Here is a 23425-nt window from a genome sequence, read left to right as displayed (position 1 = left end):
AGTGTCTTTGCTAAGGGATTGAGTCAAACATCCTGTAATCTCCTACAGCCAGAAATACACCTTAATCCGAGAGAGAGAGAGAGAGAGAGAGGAGTGGGAGGAGGGAAAGGACAGCAGCCTGGTTAATTTTAACTTTATAACTGCCACCCATTTCCCAATGCCAATAGCCTGCTGTGAGGAAATATACCACTAACCACAGAATTAATCACCCAGTATCAGCACCTGGTCTCACTCAGTTGTGAGTGCCATCAAATCCTCAGAGCAATGTTCCAACAGCTAGTGTAAGGCCTACTTACGAGAGCAGAATAGCATTGTTTTTTTCTCTCTCACAAAGGTGTAGAATATAATTTAATTATTAAAAAAAAAATCACAAGAAAACTCTGTAAGGAACATTTTTTCTTTATTCCTCTTTATTGAATATTGCTGTCTGACATGAAGGCACATCTGAAATATTCAACTGATATGAAAAAGAAAAGCGATAGGTGATGAGCTAGCTGAAAACGAAGGGAGGATAAGAGGACGATAAGGGGTGGGAGCATCAAGATATTTCTACTCCTGAACAACAATAAAGTACCACCATAAAAACCCCACTGAACCCCCATTAAAAAGGATACAGAGAAAGACTAAGAAAGTCAAAAAGAGTCTCTGTGGATCACAGTATTACAACAAAATAAAATATAAATTTAAAAAGGAACAACAAAAAAAGCAATAGAAAGGAAAATAGAGCCCTGTTTACACTATTTTTTTTTAAAGATCAGAATACAAAAGAAAGAAAGTGAGAAAATGAGGAATACAGAAAGAAGGAAAGAAAAAAAAAGGCAGGCCTCTCTGTGTGGCCTTTGACTTGTGTAGTTCACACACCGTCCAGCAGGGGCTCCTGGCTCTATTCACTCTACACTGTTGTACTACTGCACTCCCCACATTAACACACACAGAGGAACCCGGTTCAGCGAAAGGAGCAGGAGCAATAAATTAGTTTCCTGTGAGCAGCGGTGTATATCACACACTCTGAGCACAGCCGTGTCCACGAACACACTCAGAACAGAAGACACATCATCTCCTGATAACAATGTTTCTCACATCAACACATCAAGGGGGGGGGGGGCACTGTCCCTGGGCATTGGGATCCCAAGGCAGGATTTCTGAGTTCATGCATGACCCATGCATCAGTGTGGGGAGTCCTTTAGACAGACAACTAAAGTCTGAAGTAGGGCTGTACAATAGGAACACAATCTACACTTAGGGCTTAAATTATTTGGTTAACTCAGAAATCCTGCTTTGGAAAAACAAAACACCAAAAAACCCCACACACAAAAATCTTAAATCTGAGACTAGGCTTAGACCACAGGGCAATTCTCAAATGAGCAGGAATATTTAGTCTAGGACCAGGCTTAATCCTAGAGTTAGACTTAGTCTTTGATTAAGCTTCAGTTGCCACTGAATCACCCTTGGAAACGGCACTAGGTTCATTCTTATGTTAATCCTGGAGAACAGAATCAATATTCAGGTAAAAAATGGGCACTAATGACCATGACCCAGATCAAGTTGGACCTGTTCATGCTCATTTCTGTTTTGTAACATTTCCCAATATATTTGGCAACTTCTGGAAAATAACATGGAGAATTAATTCTCCTTTCTCCCAAAATGAATATCATTTCACATAAAAAGAACAGAAAACAAATGATAAAACATGAAATTAATAATTAATATCTGATGGTTAGTAACCATGCCTGAGATGTCAGTAGAACATTTCAGGTCAATCCTCAGACCACTGAAACTGTTTGAGAGTAACATCTGACGGAAGAACTGTCTCTGATCTGTTTCCATGCAGAGGACAATTTTTATTCTGGCATTTCAAGTATAAAAAAAGAGTTATATTCTTATTCTTCCTTTGATTTCCTCATTTCATATCTAAATTATCTTTAGACGTATTACAATCCTGCTGCTGCAGTCTTTGGTGTACAAGTTCTAGGTAAAAATTGTGGAGATTGTCATGCCTATAAAACCAGTTCTGAAACTTTTATTTTTCAGCCCCAAATCTTATAAATTAGACGATAACAGATGCTGCTGTTAATTACTTACAATTGTTCTACTGTAGTAGACCTTAGAGATGTTGAACTCAAAAATAATATTACTGATACAATATAAATATCATTATAAAATCTCCTCTTCCTCTTTCTTTCACATTGGTCTCTTCCAGCAGTAAAACCCCAGCATACCCCCTTATTTAAATATTTTTTTTTTCTTTTTTTGTTTATTATTTACAGTGGATTATAATCTGGTTCTACACTGGCCTGGATTTTGCCTTGTTTGTTTCGACAGGAAAGAATGTAGCTTTAAACTTTCCAGTAATTCAGGGGTTAAAATGCCCCATTTTACCTCATACATAGCTGATGAGCTGAGACATATTTGGAGTCTAAAATTTGCTTCTTCAGTTTAAAACTGAAGCTACAGAGCCTTCAATGCCATTAGCTTTTACATTTTTTTAATCCTCATTGCATACTCCACTGTGGTACTTGTAGCCTGCTAAATAAGCCTGCAATACCATAGTTAATATATTGCGGTGTGACTAAAACTTTGACATGCAGTAGTTTTTAGCCTGCTAATTAAGCTAGTAGCTAATATACATCATAACCAGCACTAGTATGCTAATGTTGGGTTAGAAAGCAACAGCTTTCGTTCCCTCAGACACCAGTTAGTTTAAACTAAAATGCTTAAATTTGAGGGTTTTTTTTGTTTTTAGTCCAAACCTGTTCATAAAGGCAGTTATGTGGTGAACAGAGCTGTTAGCATGCTAACAAATCTCTATTAGCAGCTCTGCTAGATACGATGTGGCTGTTTGCAAGTTTCACTAAAAATTCTCAAAAGGCACATGCAACATAAGCTCATTGATATCAGTTAAAATTATTTGTTTATGAAAAATGTGATGTGATAGACTTTGATTATTTGATCAGCTACATTTGGGTAAAGGGGAGATTTATGAGTGAATTTAAGTTTGCTTCAAAATGATGTTCAAAAGACAAACAAACAAAAAACACTTTAGAACGAGTGTATGTGTCTTTCCATTAGAGCTACTGTCTCAAACTGAAAAGTGGGTTATTCAGTAAATGCTGAGAACCTACAGTACATTTAGAAAAGTGACAAACTGTAGCTAAAAGTAGAGGCCCATATTTTAGTTCCTCCTTCTTTTAAACATTAGGTTAACGGTAGTTACTGAATAACAGACATTTATAAATTATCCTCTCAGGCCCTCACTGCAAAACATGATCTCTTATTAAGAGAAATCATCATAAATCTAGTGCACATCTCTAATATTTCTCCTTCTGAGACTGTTCTACGAATACTATAAACCTATTTAACCTTCCATATTATATAGTCACATAAAACACAACCTACCCTCTAGAACAAGGCTGAATAATCCAATAATATTATTACTATATTCTCAAAATAGAATATATGAGTTACATGGACTAGATTTAAGATGATGTCCCTGCTAAGAGAAGATTCTTTAATGTGTCTCAGAGTTCGTCCCTGGCCGTCGTATCCAGAGCTGACTGCAGGACGTTGGAGTTCTGAGCCTCTGAACTGAGTTCCTCTTGTTCCTGGGTTTTCCGGGAGCGCGCCCGGTCCCAGTCCGTCATCATTGTCTCATTGTCCCACACTGTGGACGTCTCTGTGTCGCTGATGTAGCCGGGGTCTCCGGTGTAATGTGTGGGGAACACCAGCAACGGCTCAGCCGAAAACGCCCGCAGATCCCTCACGTCAAAATGAGACATGTAGTCTTTCCTATAGAAACACAGAGAGCAAGGGGTGGTGGGGGGTGGAGAAATGGACAGAGGTTAGTGGTTAAACAGGTGTTTTGAATAATGTGGCTAGAATTTGGTTGTTTAGTGGCCACTGAAGCAACAGACATTGTTTTGTTAGCAACACTGACCACTTTTTATATACATTTCTTTACCTAATTTTCATCTAGTTTTATTTATTTAATAATCCAGGAATCCCCCGATCACACACACACTGCTCCCAGCTGCCTCCAAAGAGTGTGACGCTCCACTGCTTCTTTTCAAATTTTTTCACTTCTTTTTCAAACACCCGACTGGAGAGTTCAACATGCTTGGAGAAGAACACCAACTGCCCAGAGTTGTCAGCCCTGCTTACCATGAGTAATGGGGGAGACAGGAAGGAATAAGCCACCCACCCAGAGAGAGTCCGGCTGTGCTAACTTTGTGGGATATTAAATAAAGGTGAGATTAAAACTCTTACACCGGGTGCTTGTCGTACATCACCGGCAGAAACTCGTCGACTGGCAGCATCTTCTTCAGAGGCTCCGCCCTCAGCAGCTTCTTGGCACCTTGTAACGACACCAAATATCCCAGTGTCCAATAAGAATAGTCGGCTTCCACCAGGTTGTGGATGTTGGGGACAGATTTTTCTGGGTGGTCCACCTGCATCCTCTTTCTCCCGATTTAACTGCAATCATGTGGGAGGAGAAACATACACCAGTTCACCACCAGTTCCTTATGACCTTCATGTTCCCTCACTCCGGGTCTACACTCTGCTCCTAATTAACATAAATTACAGACCGCAGTGAATTCAGGAAATCCGGAGAGGGAATCTAACAGAGGAGTTATCTAACATGCTGAGTACAGAGAGAGAGAGAGAGAAAGAGAAAGAATCTCAGAGACAAAGAAAGAGAAAATTTCCTGAGAAAAACTGAATTATTGGGGAATTCTGTCTCAGACAGTGAAGAAAGAGTGTTAAAATGTTAGTGTGATGTCAACTAGCTTTATAGCTGCAGTGTTATATTTACACTAACTCTGTGTGTGTGTGTGTGTGTGTGTGTGTGTGTGTGTGTACACACATTAAATCCCAGTCCAGCTGCTGTGTCTCTAGTTCCTGCATCAGATTCTGGAGTCTTCTCTTGAAGAAAATCTCAAAGCGAAGATCGTCCTCGATCACAAGAGACACCTTCAGACCTCTCTCTACAATCTGCACACACACACACACACACACACACACACATAGATAGATAAAGAGAGAGAGAGAGAGAGAGATAACATAATTCCCCCAAAAGCCAAAAACAGGACTAAAGTTGGACATTTTTATGATATAAATTAATTTGAAAACAACCACCTTGTAGAAGAACACTACACACAGGAGCAGCTGCACCTTCACTTTCATAATTTGGGAGAAAACACACCCTTCACTCCACAAAGTCTAAGGCTCAAAGGCTCAGTGAGGTGGGGTTTAATTCTGGGAGCTAAGTGAGGGAAACATGACATCATGCTCAGTCTGGTTTCTTGGGCCTGTTTTGATTAACACAGTCTCTCTCTCTCTCTCGCTCTCTCGACTGCAGGAACTGGATGTCCACACAGTTTCAGGGCGGGTTGTGTACAGGTGTTAGGTGAAGAGATCTTAAATAAAGCAGCTGTAAACAGGAGGACCAACACAGTGTGGGTGTGGCTGTGCAACTGTGTTCACTGTTAGAATAACTGCCAAACTCCAACCCCTGTTCCACACATTTTTTTCTTTATCTTTGGCATTTGTTACAAAGGAACAGACAAAGTGCAGCACCAGTTATTGAACTTCATCGTTGGAATAACTCCCAGTGGAAAATGTGGAGGACAGACCTGAAGAGCTGGCACTTCTCAGTCTGTGGATTTGAAAATGTTTTGTGTATGAAATTCAAATGTAATGCAGTGTGTTTAAGATACTTCAGTTTCCTGATTAAATAAAGGATTTTGTTGAAAATCAAATCCCTCTCTCTCTGAACAGCTGTTCTGGTGGGTGGGGATTAATATTATCTTGATTGTTGATTTGTTCCTTAATTACTTTCACTTGCACTTAATTACAATATGCTATCTACATCACGTCAATCTCCTCAGGCACTTCCTGATTACAAATGGATGGAAACATAACGTGTGGAAGATTACAGCGTAGATGTGGGAACCATTCGGCTCTAGAAATAAAGAGTCCACTTTTTGTATTTCACCCTGCCTTTGTGGTCTCATAGGAAAGACAAAGGGTCTGTGATTGGAGATACTTGGTTGGGGGGCGCGCACACACACACCTCATTCCAGATGTTGTAGTGAGACAGGAAGCAGCCCACTTCTCCTTTGGTGAGCGGCCGGCCGTGGTAAGGGTCGCTGTATCCCGGCATCATCTTGATCCCCAGAGCACTGATAGCACTCGCATTCAACGCCCTGAGAAACAACCGTCATCATTAACCCACACAGGTTCTGCCCACAATGAGTCTGCTCATAGCGACTGTTGCTAGGTTGGACAAGCTTTGAAGAACACTAGCATTTGTTTATTTCCCAATATTAACATACAGCGTTAGTTTATTTCATTCAAATAAATGAGAAATGACCACTTTTGGGTTTAGGTCTGAGGGGTATAAACACCCCAGCAATGGGCTGTGGAGCTCCATCTATTTCCTGTGAGATGAGGGATGTTTATGATCAAGATTTAAGTCCAGAACTCCCTGTTAATTCTCCTAACTTCAGATGGAAGGTCAGAAGTGTGTATAGAACTTTTGTCTCTGTAGTGTAGTTCTACACTCTGTAGTAAAGTTTGTCTGTAGGTGGAACACGTCGGTAAATCTCAGTCTGACACAGAGTGTGTGCCGGTGTCATAGAGATGTGAAATATTCTACACAGAGGTTTATGCACTCTGTATCAATATCACACCAGTGAGAAGTGTGTGTGTCTGTGTGTGTGTGAGAATAACAGACAGAGACATACTTTCCATCCACCGCGTTTATGATCTTGCAGGCAATCTCCTGCTCTCTCAGACTCCTTAGCATCCTGTTTCTACGGTCAGGCCTTCGCTGCAGGTTAATCATAAACACCTACACACACATACATACACACACACACACACACACAAAGAACAGGTATCTAAAGTTATCAGTTTCTATAAAAAGGTGTGGCAGTATATGGAATTTTGAAAAAGCTGTGTCTGTGCGAGTATGTTCATCACTGCAGTGCTGTCTGAGGGCTAAAAGGTCACAGGTATTCAGTGGAATGTTTAAATCTTGCCATTAACAATTAGAGACAGGACTTGAATTGTAAATTGTTTGATAATGTTATGCAGCTCCAATGAGCAACAAGGGAGGAGTTTCTCACAGAGTGGACAGTGAGTGGACACAGGGTTCAAAAAAACAACAAGAATTGCTTGTGTATTGTCAGTGGAAAAAATAGACAGCAATTATAGAAACAGGAAGGATATATCGTTTTAGCCAGTCAGTTTCCTTTATTAGTTGTTAACTGAATTATACTTTAATATTAAACTTTACAGAAGTCTCACCTCATCAAATCCCATTTTATCTGGTTGCTTAGAAGGGGCAGGAAGGTGCTCTGAGGGCTCCAATGGAGGACCACGAACTGAGAGAGAGAGAGAGAGAATTGCTAAAAAGTGCATATTTCTCACAACACAAGAAAAGGATGCTCTGGAGTAGCTGCACAAGTGCCTAATCGTGCTTTTCTATTGCAGGGTCCCTACGCGACTCTACTCAGCTTCTCCATCAGGTAAATTTGGTCCCTGTCCTGGAACCGATTTCTTTTTCAGTCCCTACTCAACTCGCTTGGAACCGTCACGTGTAAACTTTGCAGAGCGCTGAGAGAGTTGTCACTCTACACCATGCAATGCAGACGTCCAGAGCCAACTCTCCATCTGTAAAATCTCCAGCTGCAGCAGATATCACATTTGTTTTTATCCGACTCACGACAGCAGCTCGTAAAATTACGCCGTGGTCTTTTGAAGAGTTTCAAACGCTCCTTGGATCTGTGGCCAATGAAAGAATCCACTGAGAGCTGGACGCTGCAACAAGGAAGGAACAAACTCTACTGATCTGTCTGAACTGATGACGGAGCTGTGTTCAGTCCCAAACAACAACAACAACAACACGCCTATACACCATAAGTGTGTGACTTTTCAGAAAAGAAGAGGCTGGTACTGCAGTGAACGGGAACACAATCCAGATTAATCCGCATTTAAGAAGACCCTTTGTCTGGGGACTCACCCATGATTTCCAGCAGTAAGTGGAGAAAACTGTCTGTTTCATCTTGCAATGAATTATGGGAACGCAGCGGTACAGTGATGTACCCATAAGTCTCTCTGTTACACACATACATCTGAACATCTGGAGAGAGAAAGAGCAAGAAAGAAAGAATAAAAAAAAAAAAAAAACAGTTAACACACAGGTTAATACAAACAAACCATGTATTGTAAAGCACTGCTTGGTCTACAGTTTCTGTGTAGCAACCAATTATTTACTGAATCGTACCCTACACAAATGGGGGCAAAAATTTGTCAATACTTTTTAAGTCATGATGATACAAAAACACAATGAACACCTAAACAATCACACTGGGCAACATTCTACCATCATCTGAGACCATAGTAACCACGTGTCAACATTTTAGAAACCACTCAGGACCATAGCAGGCTCCTAGTACTACTAGCAACTACATGGGAAACGTTAGAAACTACTTGAAATAATATGGAACATGTCACAGCAACCACCTGGAACACATTAAAATCACTTACATATCATTACCATACGCTGAGATATGCTTGTAACTACTTAGAATAACAAAGAATCCAACTTATATTTCTCAGCATCTGCCCTAGCAATCACCTGGGATACCACAGCAAACACCTTGAAACCATTTGTGTAACAACAAGAAAGAAACCCACTTTGCAAGCACCTGAAATACACCACATTACTTCACAAGTCCACCTGTGCACCATGACTAAATATGTAAATAGCCTCCCAAGTAGTGGACAAATGGCAGAAAATGTAATATATTACCCACCGGCCATTCGGGCAGAGAATGCGAAAATGATGATGTCATCAAAAGCCCAGCTGTAGTCCGGGTGGGGGGGGTAGAAGGCGAGCTGAGTGGACGCCTGTTTCCTCAAGTCCACCAGGAATGTTGAGTGGACCATGGGCACGGCAAAACAACCTTTCCTCTCCTGCCTTCGTATCGGCATGTACGCTGGAGTACGCTTATAATAACCCTACACACACACACACACACACACACACACAAATACCTGATCATTACACAAAACGTACAAATGACTACACTTCATTTCTTAATTAAAATTTGAATATGGGTGAAAACACTACCAGCTAATTTTATTAGATCAGCAGAACACCACAAGCTCACACACACACAAAGTACCTGAGAGGTCATTCCACACCAGAAGTTTGAGTACGCCGCCCTGGACTCCAGCATTGGGGCCACGATGGTTTTATTCTCTTTCATCAACTTCCACAGCACATCAGGATCGGTCAGTACATTATCACAGTCCATCAACTACAGACAGAGAGACAGACAGATAGAAAAAAAAACGAGAAGGAGAATGATAGAACAAGAACAAAGAAACAAGAAGTAAAGTGTAAGAAAGAATATAGAAAGAAGTAACGTGAGCTTTAGAAACATCTTTGATTGTTGTGTGCTGCAGTACCAGCCTGTATCCTGCAGGTGTCAGTGGAGCCAAAAGCCCAGAGCCCAACAGAGACACGTGTTAAAGACAACAGTCCACACTCAGAGTGGTCTCTGTAGTGGTTTGGATAAGGTTTAAAAGCAGAACAGACTCACACAGATCAGTCAAAATGACCATTATGAGACACGGTCCATAGAAACAGAGATTATAACCCTGTCAGAACTGAGCACTGGGCACTGAAGAAACGACCAGGCTAATCAGAGACTACAGCTTCTACAAGTACAGCCTGGAATAGCAAGTACGAGCAACAAAATAAAGCTCATTTCTGGCGTCCGAACTTGGACCACTATCTATAGACAACACGACATTCATCCGCTGCTCTGGACAGTCTGCGGATCAGTGTTTCCTTGTAATGAAGGCATCTGTTTTGGTTCCTTTACGCCCTACACGCTACAGATTTACTGCACATGTTTGGTGCTACTGGTCAAATCCAGCCAGCAGCCAATTAAAGCCTATAAGTAAAGTCTTTACAGGCGAGTCTGTCCACTCGATGGCCGTCTTGGCAAGGCCTCTGGGCACTTACTTCCTTCTCTGAATGGAGACAGACCAAAATACCCACAATTTAAGGTCAAAGTACATTCTCTTTATATAAAAAACATATTTTAATTATGTATTATTATAACTGATTGATTACAAGCCAAAGTTTATTTAATTTATGTAGCATCTTTTATAATCTACTGCAATTACAAGCACTACAGAAAGAACTAAAGCAGACTTGAGAATAAATTTAAAGACAAATATAGAATGAAGATTGCAATAAAGAGTTTGACCAGTTTTGTCCAGCAAGCTAAGGGAGAGTTATCACACAATTTTCTACTGACTCTATAAATATTAAAGAACAAAAAACATCCAGAATTAATCTCAAAAATATCATTTTCCAACCTTTCATCAGGTGAAATATGAAGCATCATGGAGATTGGGCTGCTGCTGGACTCCTGAATGAGGAGAGAAAGCCCCCAGAGCAGAAGTCTGTGTTCTCTTCACATGAGTCTATAGTATGATAAAGTCCAATGCTGGCATAATATTAACTCTATTTTATTTGTATAAAAACATGAGGAAAATCGAGCATGTTTTTCTTACACTGTGGAACATACTGTTATCTTTTAAAGGGACGTATTTATGGATTAAAATTTGAATGCCAGATTTTCCAATGTCATTGGGAACTTGTTGTCCTCTGTTTGTTTATGAACTTGGCCTTGTTTTCGGGGAAAGCAGGACTTTAACAGAGAGCAGGTGAGTCCGCCAGCATCAGAAATAGCTTTCCTTCCTTCCTACCAGCCCTCCGTCCACCCTGACTCATTAAATAAAGACTGGAGCAGAGAGGAGGGTTGACCACAGGCTGCTGAGATTGAGCACGTCCAGGTCCAAGCTGATTCCTCATTTTAATTCCTTGTGTTTTGCAAAAGAATAGAATCTGTGACTAAAAACACACAGCCCACCCATGTGGAAAGCTCTTATTTATTCAAACTCCTGGGGTCCGCTAGTGGCCCCCAGGGGGTCTAGCCATTCACTCACAACACCACAAAACAGTAAAGGAGTTAGCAGAGTCAACAAACATTAACTGTTAGAAAAGGGCCAGACTGATTGGGTGTTTCTGGAAGTAAATAATCACCCTGTAATATTGATATGTTTCTCAGTCATCCTGACAGGCTGTAATTCACTACAGGAACTAAAGGGGGCAGTAGAGCTTCTATGGTTTTAATTCAAAAGGCTCCATAACACTATTGTGTGATTCCAGGATATAAAGGTTTGGAGTGCAGTACCAGAATGTAGTCTGCCCACATTTCCTGAGCAGTGTCCAGCGCAGCCTGACGCAGCTTCATCACGTGTTCATAACGCTCAGTCGTCCAGTGCTTCGGACCTGATTCGTCTTCATGCTCACTACACACACACACACACAGAGAGAGAGGACAGGTGAGAGTAAGGCAAAAACAAAGTAATACATTTACACAACTTTAGTTTATGATTTTATCTCCGAAACTTAAATTGTTGTTGTGGTTCTTCTATAACGTCCGGCTGACCCTCACCAGGGTCACCACACAGCCCCTTTCTACCCAAATCACCTTGGTGCTCTCCAGCATTTCCACCAGTTTAGATGGGAATCAAGGATATGTCATCAGTTGGGAGGGTGCTGTGGGGGTTGGGTTCCAGCTTGGCTGTCTGAATTCAGCAGGATAGAGTAAGGACAGAGTCATGGAACAGTGCGGTCAGATCAGAGTGAGATATGATACACATGTGGAAATGATATAGAGCTCAGAGTCATCTGCTGAGCTCGTGTGGTGTTAAACACACATAAATGGAGTATTCCAAGCCTGTGTTTGAGCTCTTTTTGGTGTTTATCTCAACTCGCCCACAGACAACACCATAGTTCACGCAAATGTATAGATTCTTTAGTTCCAGCTGGAAACAAACTTTTCTGGTCTGAGAAAACCATCCCAAACTAATCACAGACAATGACCAGTGAGACTGGAACCGAACTGAGGACCCTCAGGCGCTGAAGCAGTGCTGCAGTTACGTAACCAGTTTAATGGTGTTGCACCTGACCAAATGCTTGTGAAGAATCATCAACCTACTGAATATGATTGAAATGTGTCTGAATGAGTGAGTGTGTGAGAACTAAACCACAGTGACTGAAGTTACTTAACCCCTGAAATGTGATTGGTTGTTTTATGGACTAGCGGATGAATCTGGACCTCCGAATGCTCACCTGGGCTCCTCCTGTGGTCTCCACTCCACATAATGGTACAGATGCTGCACTTGCATCAGCCACTCTCTCAGCATCGCCGTGGTGTTGTCCACATTGTGGTCGGTGGCCACCCTGAAGGAAAGACACGACGAGGGAGAAATCAGTCAAAGGATGATCTGTAGAAGGGTCCATTACAGCGCCCTGATCAGAATAAAATCAAATATACTGTGTGATTTAGTGGGGCATGATGATGATCTGGTGAGACTGCAAATCATCTCTGTACAATGAACATGTATTAACTTCTGTGGACTTTTTGTTTACTGCATCGCCCTTGACACAGTGTGATTATTTCATGGTGAATGGACCAATTTTTTTTAATATATTGGCTTCCACTGAAATGTAAGCAGGTTTTTTTCCTATGAATGTACTGTTTTGGAGACACCCGTTTTCATTGAGCAGCCACTCTACTTTACACAGTCCCTGATTTAGGAAACCAAAGCAGGTTCTTGTTTCTCATCACTCCAAAACAACCCTTTATGCTTATTCTTAAGAGTAAATGAAGAAACACAAAAAGAAAGATGCGTGCACACAAGAACATCAAGTCTCATTTTTATTTGAACAAAATAAAAGGAGCCATTATGGCTTCTGGGAAAAATCCAGAGACCAACACAGAGCAGCTGGAGAAAATGAGCAGCTAATGAAAGAGGCAGAGAAACCAGGCCTCGTTCCTAAAGACTTGGCTTCATTGAAGCGCCCTCTGCAATCAGAAACATGTGAGTTACAGCTGCCATACGACTCCAGTCTCTGCTTCATGTTCACACACAGCAGCAGGAATTTCAGCAGGAGACGAGAGACACACACACACACAAATATTTCCCATTATGTCAGCAGCTGCTGTGGCATTCTAGCTATGTGTGTGTGTGTGTGTTTGTAAAAAAAAGGAACAGAGGGGGAGGTGAAGAGAGAAGGGAGAATTAGAGAGAGAAAGAATGGGAAAGAAAGAAAGAATGAGTAGGGGAGAGAGAAAATACAACAGCAGGGAAAGAGAGAGACAGAGTCATATAGCACTCAAACAAGAAATGAAGTCAGTCCACTCAGAATAACTCTGTGTGTGTCTCTCCAGGTGTTCTTCTCTGCAGGTGAACGCCCTGGAGCTGCTTGATATCCAAACCCAGGATAAACTGACAGCCAAGGTGATTTTTAGACACACAGACAGACACGTTTTTCAGAAGGCTGACTCATGCAGATATCCCACCAGTGACTCAACACGTTTCCTGAGCTTTCAGAGGGACGATGGAAACCTCAAGCAGTGTTTCCTATGGTGACTATTTTGCCGTATAACCCCCCCGAATGTATGCCTCCACCATGAGTGGATTTTAAGTGCAGTAATCTCCTCATGTAATAACTTTGTCAGGAGTGTGTAGAGGAGGATATCTGGTTCCATTCACCACCACTGTCCACAGGTCTGTTTTAAACCAAGGAAGCAGACATTTTGACTGTGCCTCCTTCTCCTCCTACTATTATTATTATTTTTTTATTATTATTATAGGCACTGGGCAGATGCTCACATCTGGAATGTTATACAGCTGCAGTCGTGTTACAGATGTGGTTGAGTGCAGTGTTAAACACTGCTGGATTTGTCTGAGGGTCCTATCTAAACTGTAAATAAAGCTCAGTCTGCCGTGACCCACAGCTCTGGATGGACGGACGGCGGCTGTCGTGTCGCTCTGTGAGTGGAAATGAGTGCAGCTGTGGAGAGGGTCAAGAGAACGAGAGAGGAGTCTGACCACTAATCAAACTGACCCTGAATTCCCTTCACTGGGAATCATCTGCACTTGGGATAGACTCACACCAGCATTTCCCCTCTGTCTGTGTCTCCTTCCGTTTATCAGTCTGTCCGTCTCTCCTTCCAGTTATCAGTCTGTCAGTCTATCCTTCCAGTTCTGTCTGTGTCTTTGTTAATCTGTCTGTTTCTCCATCCCTCTGTCTGTTTCTCCAGAAAGGCAGGCTAAGAAATATCAGAGACAGAAAAAAAGGAGAGAGAGGGTAAAAGACAGACAAACAGTAAAAGATGAAAGAATGGAGCGAGAACAAAAAAATGAGAGTTTGAGACAGAGAGGCTGAGAAAGATTAAAGAGAGAGAGTGTGTCTAAAAGTGAGTCAGAAACTGAAAGCAGATATAGAGAAAGAAAAATTCTCTCTCAAATTGCTGTGGTCAGAGATAAACTCCCAGACAATAAGAAAGTGCTGATTTTCTCCGAGATCTCAAATGAAGGAGATAATTGGGTAATTAAAGGTAATTGTGATGCAGATGTGGGCAGGTCCAAATCCTCAGCTTAAACTCAGCCACAGCTCACACCGTCTGGAAGCCTGAACCCCAAATGTGAGAGAAGAACAGCGCGTTAAAGAGCGGACAATAAATCACTGGCTGTGGGAGTCCAGAACGCAGCTGTTAACAGATGTTGCCTGTAAGTGTAGGTGTCTATCTGAGCTCTAACACCACGCAGACGTGGGTGTCTGCCTTTGTTGTCATCCCAGGAATAACAGCAATCACACGCTTCCTCCTGTAAAACATTGTGTATGTGTGAGAATAAAGAATATACACACAGGGTGTGTCCCAGTACCTGCTGTAGACAGGTGTGAGGATAAAGACTACATTAATCTAATGGAGCCTTTATAAAAACACCTTACTGAGAGAACTCTGTCCAAAGATATGTTGGCACCCCTCATTTTAACTGACCCCTGGCACTTTAAGGGTCACCACAGCGGACACAGACATTCGACTGTGAACACACATCTCCACAGGTTAAAGAAGCATGGTTGGGACCAAACGGAAGCTGATCCCATCCCCTCGACCAGCAGGAAGTGTAGGTGTGGGAGAAAAATAACAATAATCAAGGAACAGCACTGTCTCCTCCTTCAACGTCCACAGCTAAGGCAACCATAGTCAAAGATGGGTTCATGTAGAGGCTCAGGTACCATGACAATAAAGGCAGATTCACCTAATGTTCAAGAAGTGGTTTGGTCAGGTCGCCATACTCAGTGACAAGTGTGGGCAAGACTGGGGTAAAAGCCTCAGTAAAGGGTATGGAGTGCCATACTTCATCTTTGGGATGAGCTGTTGGCCTATAGATGACGTCTAACATCAGCACTTTACGTTTCTAATGCTCTTATGGCTTCCATCAAAAACATTAACATATATAAACATACCACATGCTTTAGTAGTTATTGCGTCTCCTGTGACATCTGAAAGTCTGCCTGTGTAGTCAGCTCTCAGGTACTGGAACACAGCCATAATGCAGAGCGCTGTCTGCAGCAGCCCCAGCTGATTTTGGACCCTGTGTGATTGTGTAGCAGAGTCGTCCTGAACCGTGGCGATGAGATCAGAGCTCCACAGCTGCCTGCTGTTTGAGGTTCTGGTGAGCAGTGAAAGACAAATGACAGCAAGCCAAAGGGACCACACCGAGACCAGAGTGGTCTGCTCTGGCCCATAGAGAAGAGTTCAGACCACAACTCTGGTCATTTAAGTGTAGTGGGAGCACACACAGCAATTTTTGTTCAAATTAAAAGCCTTAAACCAAAGACATATTCTCGTTCTCCTTGCTTCGCAGTTCACAGTCGTGTAGGACTACGGTGGCCCAAAGAGTCAAAACACAACAGAAGTTGGTTTAAGGTTCCACAGATTTAGCCAAACAGCCAAAAGCAGAAAGAGAACATGTTCTCAAGCATTTCCTCCTGAAATTTAAGCAGAGAATCAAGGGGAAGTGGAGTTCTCTGATTTTAGAACACACCTTAAGGTCTGAATGAGAAATAACCTTAAATGTAATGACATTAGACAAAACAAATAATAAAAACCTAGCACCTAGCTGTCAGATATTTATCCTGCTCACTGTGCGTGTAGAATTAACAGTGCTAGCTTGCATGCTAACTGATCAATACATGATATATACATTAAAATGACCATAAAGACACAAGTTATGGCTAAAACCTGACTCGGAAACAAACATTGTCTGATCAGTAGCTTTGGAGCATAAAGAAACTGAGCTGATGTAAGATTGTAGACAAGGCTCTGGTAGACCAAACAAAACCCAATGTGGGTGTGGGTGTGGGGTTGTGGTGGTGAGAAAGAGAAAGAGAGAGAAAGAGAGAATGCATTTCATAAGAGCGTAGCACGAATCAGATCCGTGTGAAAATCACACTCCAGTTTTTAAACCACTTTGGTGTCAAAGCAGTTCTACTCAGCTGAGCTGTTTTTAAAAGTTATGTAGAGCACCTTTAATGGCTTCACTCTGAAATTAACCCCCGAATTTCTGGACCGACCCAGGATTACCATCTGGTTCAAATCCACAGCGACAAACACTGCCCTCAGTCTCACTCCTGACCAGCGTTTATAAACACAGAGGATACAGGGGTCAGCTTTCAAGAAACATTCACAGCTTCCAGCCGTAAGGAAATAGAGAGTTAAAAGATGTTAAAGAAAGGAGAAATGTGAATCCTGCACAAACCGGTATTTAGGAACATGCAGCTTATAATTTTACAGTCTTCTGAATTCAAACCAGGCATTTGTCAATTTTATGCCTTTAGCATAGTGTAGAGGATTATACCACTGCATGCCACATGGCAAAGTGGGGTTCAGTGCTTTGCCTTGGCAGTAACACCACACCAACAAATCATTGGGCAAGAATCCTAACACTGCATCTGATATGTTATTTTAAACATGACTTCAACTATGACACGCCTGCAAAAATTACCATAAACCTAAATACTGCTTAGAAAAAATGGGATACTCAATTATATTAAAATTTACATAACTCTGAAGTAAGTTCACTTGTCATATTAGCACCATGCTAACTAGGAAGGTATTTCCTCTAATAACATTCCCCTCATAGTGCCAGTGCAAAAAGGTGAAATCATAAGATGCAAATATGTGCTATATTTGAGGTAAAGGGGGAAAACATAGGAAAATTTTGGGCCAAATTGCAGCTTCAGCTGAAATAAAATTAAATAAAATACAATAAAATAATAAAACTGCTCTGCTGAGGTTGGTTTAAAGTAAGAATCGATAGAATTCATAACAGCTCTCTCAACTAGCTATTTTATCTGACCTCAGTTTGACTGGGTCGGGCTATGAGATGTGTGTTTGTACTTTAGAAAACAAAGAAATGGCAGTAATGGATAAGTACTAGGACATTTTACTATCATCACTGTGATTACAAAATGTCATTGATTTTTGATAATAACAGGGGAACATTTAATTTTAAGTCCATTAAATGCTTAGTTCTAAACCTGGGAGCACCACAATATTCAAACTTTAATAAGCGTCGCTCCTGCTGAATCTGGATCAGTCCGGTTTAATCCAGTCCAGTCTGATTTGGGACTGGGAGGAGATGGTAAACTTAAATGTTTTTTTTTTTTCTTTTTTGTATGAACGTGACTTGCATAGAATTTCAGTTAATTGCTATAGCTATCTCTTAGCCACAGCTAGCTACATTAGCACCTCCTGACAAGAATTCAAAGTGGAACTAAAGCTTTGTTATGTGTTCACTGGAGGGTTGTACCATATGGTAAACTAGTATTCACTCCTTTTGGACACTTGTCAAGAATAAATTTGCAAGAACTAGAGAAAAAAAAAAAAAAAAAAAAAAAAAAAACACACACACACAACTACCCTTACAGATACATTTTATTGTAATTAAATTGCTATTTTCTCTGCCAGAAAAGTTAAATGTTTGCAGTGCATATCCCTTCTCATATTGTATCATGTGTATCACCTCAAGTCACAGGTTTCGCAATTGATCAGTGAGCACCACTTCATCAGCTCTTCCAGGGCAATTTTTTTTTCCAATCGCAAGTGGCACTTCTCACTTTCTCACACCACTCCAAATACAACAATCTAGCCGCAAGCGACAATTCCCGGGGTCCAAGCTGGTATTCGCTGGTAGAAGAACAATGCGCTAGCATACGAGCTGTCTGACAGTAAATGGATTCTGGAGCCAAGAGGCACAATTCCACCCTCCCCGCCCCCCCCCACACACACACACACCTTTTTTTTCATAACTTGGTTAGGAAGGATTGACATTTTTGTTCTGTTCTTTGCTTTTAACTGTAACAACTTTTAATGCAACAAAATTTGTATTCTGGTACACGTCTGTTTCAAAAGCTGCTGGTTTTCCTTCTGTATTCTGGTACTCCTACACAAATATATCAAAAGGTGTATTCAAGCATAATCATATCACATTTTTGCCATATCGCTCATGCCCACTGTGTATTGGTTTGGCCTGCACACTGACCTTGGCCTGAACATGACTTGAACCAAATAAATCCATGCACAAGTCTGTGTTCAGTAAACCCCACTATCCGTTCTGATTTCAAAGCCGTGTGAAGATATGTGAAGCTGCACAGATCTGCATGCCATCTGTCTGATCTAATCCCCTCAGATCAGGCTAGCAGAGGAAACCAAATATGATAAGGGGAGGTGCCCTCAGGGTGCTTAGGTCGATGGGAACTTTCAGGAGAAGTCTGTTTCGGGGAAAACTCTGAAGGAACAGAGGCGAGGCCTTCACTACCTCATCACCCAGCACGATGCTATAACCCATGTGTCTGTTAGCTGGCATAAGGGGACTGAGCTATTAGCATTCTCCTCCAAGTGTGTAGAGCTCCAATGATTGATTGTAATGACTTGCATTAGTAGAAGGTTAAAAAAGGCTGCCCTGGTCAAATAAAAACAAACAAATGTTCACAGTTTTGCAGAATCTTGTTTCTAAAGCAGGAATAACTGATAATAACTGATGTCACCCATGTCACTTTTGTCTTGATATTTAACAGCATGGCTATTTAAATAAGCTTTGTTGACAGAAGCACCAAAAAATAACCCCCTCACTACTGTGTGTGTGTGTGTGAGAGAGAGAGAATGTGCGCTCAGCCATTCACTGCACTAAGCCCACTCTCTTGCCGCAGGGCAAACTGTTCAGTGCCTTTTCTTTTCTTTCTCCAGCAACTCTCATTCCCTTCAGCTAGAGGCCATCGCTCCTTCTCCTTCTTCAAATTCCAACTCTCTCTATGCTCTTTGAATTTCAAAAGACCCCCACCTCCCCCTCCCCCTCTATTGCCCCACACACCAACCAACAAAAGGTACGTTAGAGAACCAGAGGAGGTTCTTGAATAGGATTATTTCAAAATGATCAAATAAGCTTCCACGGCCCGCCCTTCCTCTCTCTCTCTCTCTCTCTCTCTCTTTACATAAAAACTTCAAAACCTCTGGCTCCTGTGCACTTTAAAAGATAAATAAAAAAATAAAAAAAAATCATCAAATCTTTCAATGAATGGTTCTTCAAAATCTCTGTTGAGACCAGTGAACTGGAAGGTTTAAAGTTTCACAGGGACTCAAAAGTGATTCTCCTAAGACTTCTGTCTCTAAACACTTTCCTGGTGCCTGTATTTTAAAGAGTTCAGTGAGCAAAGTGTTGGACGCTGACAAACCAGTCTAGTGTTGCCAGATGGGTTCTGTACAACAACCTCAACTGAGGGCACTTTAAAAAATAATAATAATAATAATAATGTGGATATGACTGTGTGGGAAGCTGACCATTTACATTTTGAATTAATTCAGATTCAAATCTGCCAGACTGGAGAGTGCAAGATTATACATATAATTATTTAACTCACACAAACTGCTGACATTAACATGCTTCTAATTTATGAATGAGGAACTGAAACAAGATGTAGTGTCAAGAAGAGCTGAGATTCAAAAAAGTCCAAGCATCCATTGTGTCTATTTGGGGTCATCTGCTGAAACACTATGGAAACCCCTGCTTTGAGAGACTCATTTAGGTTCGGTTTTCTTCAGAGCCAACTTCACCAGGAGGTTCTTTCTCCCCAAAGCCATCCACATTCATGAGTGAGTGAGAGTGAGGGAGATGGCCTGAAGGGAGCAGTCTTGTTAGGGGCGGGGGGAAAGATGGGGGATGAAGGGGCTCACTGTATTAAAGTCTGGACACGTTGCAACTCGCTCACTTCCTCTCCATGGCTCAGGTCATGCCCACAGACTCAGAGCGATCTGAGCACGAGGAATATCCCCAAAACCCCACGCTCCAATCCACAGTATTTTATCACTCTGTTAATAATTCTTCTGAACCATTTTATACCAGGCCTGTTTTTCTTTTCCTACCAGATGTGATAGAAATCCAGGATCGTCATGGTGACACACATGAAGACAGATTAAAAAGGCTATGGCTGGACACCCTTCAGAATAAACAGACGTTAAATAAATGTGTTAAACATCTGTGACCTGCTTTAGTCAAATTCAAGTCTAAAGCCCCACAGCAGCGCTCTCACCCGGTCTACACAGCCCTTCTACTGTTCCTTTAAATGATAATGAGCCGCTCGCTGTTCGCCCCGACCCCGAGTGCACAGCAGTGAGGAGCAAGGAGCGGAAGCTCTGGTTTTTAGCCTTTTTCGCTTCTTTTCTTCTCCGTTCTCGTTTTCTCTGTTTTATTCAGTGCTCTTTTTTTTCTCCGCACGCATTGTGTCCGTTTTGCTGTCAAGTGCTGTGGTTGAACAGACTCAGATGAGAGGGTGGGCCATTCTGAAGTCTCGTCACTTGAAGTCAGAACTTCTTGTTTCATCCCAGGATTTCAGACTCTGGTAGCTTAACAAAAACTGGGTGATCTTGTTTCACAGTGCGTTGGTTGAAAGGCACTCCATATACATAAACTATTGTTAAAAATACACTGACAATTATTTTCCTTCAAAACACATTCCCCTTTCAGAAACAATCTAGACTATAGCACCACTCATATCGCACTTGCAGAAATGAAGAAGTGGATCAACTTTGGTTAGTTCCTCTTTCACTGGAAGCACATGAACCTCCAAAGTTCAGATGCTAGCAAAGCCAAGTGAATTTTACATATTCTCCAGTCAGACCAACGTGTTCCTTCCTTCCTCTGCAAACGGCAGCCTCATTTAGAGGTGTAAACCTGTCTTGGTTTGGTGCAGTAAATCAATCCCCATCTATCTGAACAGTCTCCCATTTTCTAAAGAAACATTTCGTCAACAAGTCTAGACAATGTAACATTTCTTCTTTCCTGGAGCAAATTTACCTCAACCCAACTTACCATTTTAGCTTACTCCCTTCACATTTCACTGGAAGAAGATTGATTCCTTTCCTCAAGAATGTGAAAAAAATAGTCTCACTTTTTCCTGGAGCAAATCAATGCCAGATAATTTAATGTTTTCTCCAGTTTTCTTGCTGGAGTCATTAGTGCCCAGTCCTCCGACCACTTACTTCCATTCTCAGTGTAAACCCAAACTATGCCTCTCTGTTTTGGTGGAGTAAGATGGTCCCAGCTGAATATCTGAGGAGGCTGGAGCTCAGAAAACAGGACAGTTCTTCACCAAAGTACATCCAATAATAAAAATCCAGACTGACAGTTTCCCAAAGAAGATAATGCATCTTTTCCTTCTCTTAAAAATCAAGAGATAACTAGAGACCCCATCACTACATGTGTTCAAACTTGGAGAAAAGAAATGTATAGAAGTGTTCTCATTTACTTAAGAGGATGAAGTCATCTAAAGAGTAGATTTTCTTGTACTTAAGAGCATGTACCATTTCTCTGGGTAAAATAAAAAAGGTATGGGCTATATTCTCCTATTTCAGTAGAAGAAAAAATAAAACAACAACAACGTGGCCATCAATTAAACCACTAAAATCTCATCTCTGTTTATAAACATAGAAGCAGAAGATATTTCTGACATAAGTGGCTTTGTCTTCACTCAGTACTCACAGATCTAATATTATGCAGTTAGTCCCTGCCTCTACTGCAGCCCCAAAGGCCTAACATGCCCCACAACCTAACATGATTGGTTCCTTAGGTGTGTGACCTACGTAACCATGGCTGTCCGAATCTGCTCTTGTTCACTCAGGTTGTGCCTTCTAGCTTATAAACAACATCATACACTTGCTATCAAGGCTACAGTGTGGAGAAGAGGCTTTAAAAATGTGATAAAAGAATCTAAATTAACATAAGCTTCCATTTTTTGAGCCTCATATTGTGATTATTTGGAGTAAATTAAAAGCAGGTGAAGTTACATTTTCTCCAAAGTTCTGTGGGGAAGAGCCAGCTGAATGGAGAAGGAAAAAAACATAGAAACCTCCATAGAAACGAGCCAACGAGACATGAACATGGTCTGGAGTGAATGGACACTGTGTAACCGCAGGGGAGCATTTTCTCCAAACTCCTGGAAGAAACGTCAGCATTTGAATGTTACATGAGTGTCGGTCACTGCCGAACAGAGACCATTCAGCTCAAACTGCACCTAAATGCGGTCAAATTCAAACACGGCCAAATTAAATGGGTTGAAGCTTCGTAGACTCACCACAGAGCCATGCGATTTTTGGGGAAGTTGAAGCGGTCGATGGCTCCGAGCACATACGGGAGAGAATGCTCCGAGTTGCGGCAGATCAGTGCCACCACGACCCGCGGAGCGAGAAGCGGAGACTCCGGGCTCCAGCGCTCCTCTGTGAAATATCCACACACCCAGCCGGCGAAGAGCAGCCAAGAGGCGGCCACGAGCAGCGTAGAGAGCCGCGGCATTGGACCTCAACCAGCAGGAACCGGAGGGAGAGAGAGGAGTGAGAGGAGAGGGGCTCAAAAAGAGCTCAGAAGCCCACCATCATCATAATAATAATCCCTTCTGGCATTAAAGATCAACTTTCTCTGCAGAGTCGTCTATGGAGTATGTAAAGACTGCAGCGACAAATCCACTTTTCCGATCTCCTACAAAGTAACAGTCAAAGATAAAGGAGAATAAAACAAGCCAAAAACGGAAATATCCGAGCTCAGATTCCAGCTGTGAAAGACATCAGCCGAAGAGTTTTTAACCGCGTGTGGAGTCAAGGCACCGGCTCTTTAAGAACATGCAGCTGTGTCTAGTTAGAATGTGCCAGAACGAGTGGGCGTGGCCAAACAGCAGCGTGGCTACATTGGAACAAGGGGCGTGGTCATTATGTGTTGCGTCAGAGCTTTGGTGAAACAACACTATTTAGAAAACTACACGTGGCTTTTTGTTGTATATTTTAAAAGAACGATATTGTTTTAAAGTAATTTGAAAAACAGGCTGAAATATTAATAGTGTGGAAATGCGTATAATAGTATACAAATATGAGAAATAAAGTGAAAACAAAACATTTACTGTTACATTTAAAATACATGTTTAATTGTATTT

At 41.6% G+C, this 23425-nt stretch overlaps 2 protein-coding genes across 2 annotated transcripts; both read right to left on the bottom strand.

Annotated features, from left to right (window-relative positions):
• Nucleotides 1-428: 428 nt before the first annotated feature.
• Nucleotides 429-11828, bottom strand: LOC136686616 (procollagen galactosyltransferase 1-like). The gene is given in 10 exon segments (XM_066660509.1): nucleotides 429-3786; nucleotides 4264-4470; nucleotides 4862-4989; nucleotides 6071-6203; nucleotides 6744-6850; nucleotides 7309-7385; nucleotides 8024-8143; nucleotides 8820-9024; nucleotides 9192-9326; nucleotides 11280-11828. Coding segments are annotated over 10 exon segments (1440 nt in total). The 5' UTR covers nucleotides 11340-11828; the 3' UTR covers nucleotides 429-3518.
• Nucleotides 11829-13804: 1976 nt separating this feature from the next.
• LOC136686622 (procollagen galactosyltransferase 1-like) lies at nucleotides 13805-23087 on the bottom strand. Its single transcript, XM_066660523.1, has 2 exons — nucleotides 22577-23087; nucleotides 13805-14210 (listed from the first exon to the last, which is right to left on the bottom strand). Exons 1-2 carry the CDS (start codon nucleotides 22792-22794, stop codon nucleotides 14132-14134), a joined length of 297 nt encoding a protein of 98 aa, XP_066516620.1. The 5' UTR covers nucleotides 22795-23087; the 3' UTR covers nucleotides 13805-14131.
• Nucleotides 23088-23425: the final 338 nt, after the last annotated feature.

The sequence above is a fragment of the Hoplias malabaricus genome, chromosome 2 (genome assembly GCF_029633855.1).
Source record: "Hoplias malabaricus isolate fHopMal1 chromosome 2, fHopMal1.hap1, whole genome shotgun sequence".
Classification (NCBI taxonomy): domain Eukaryota; kingdom Metazoa; phylum Chordata; class Actinopteri; order Characiformes; family Erythrinidae; genus Hoplias; species Hoplias malabaricus.
The sequence above is the reverse complement of the archived record's forward strand: the minus strand, read 5'-3'. Positions and strand labels throughout refer to the sequence as shown.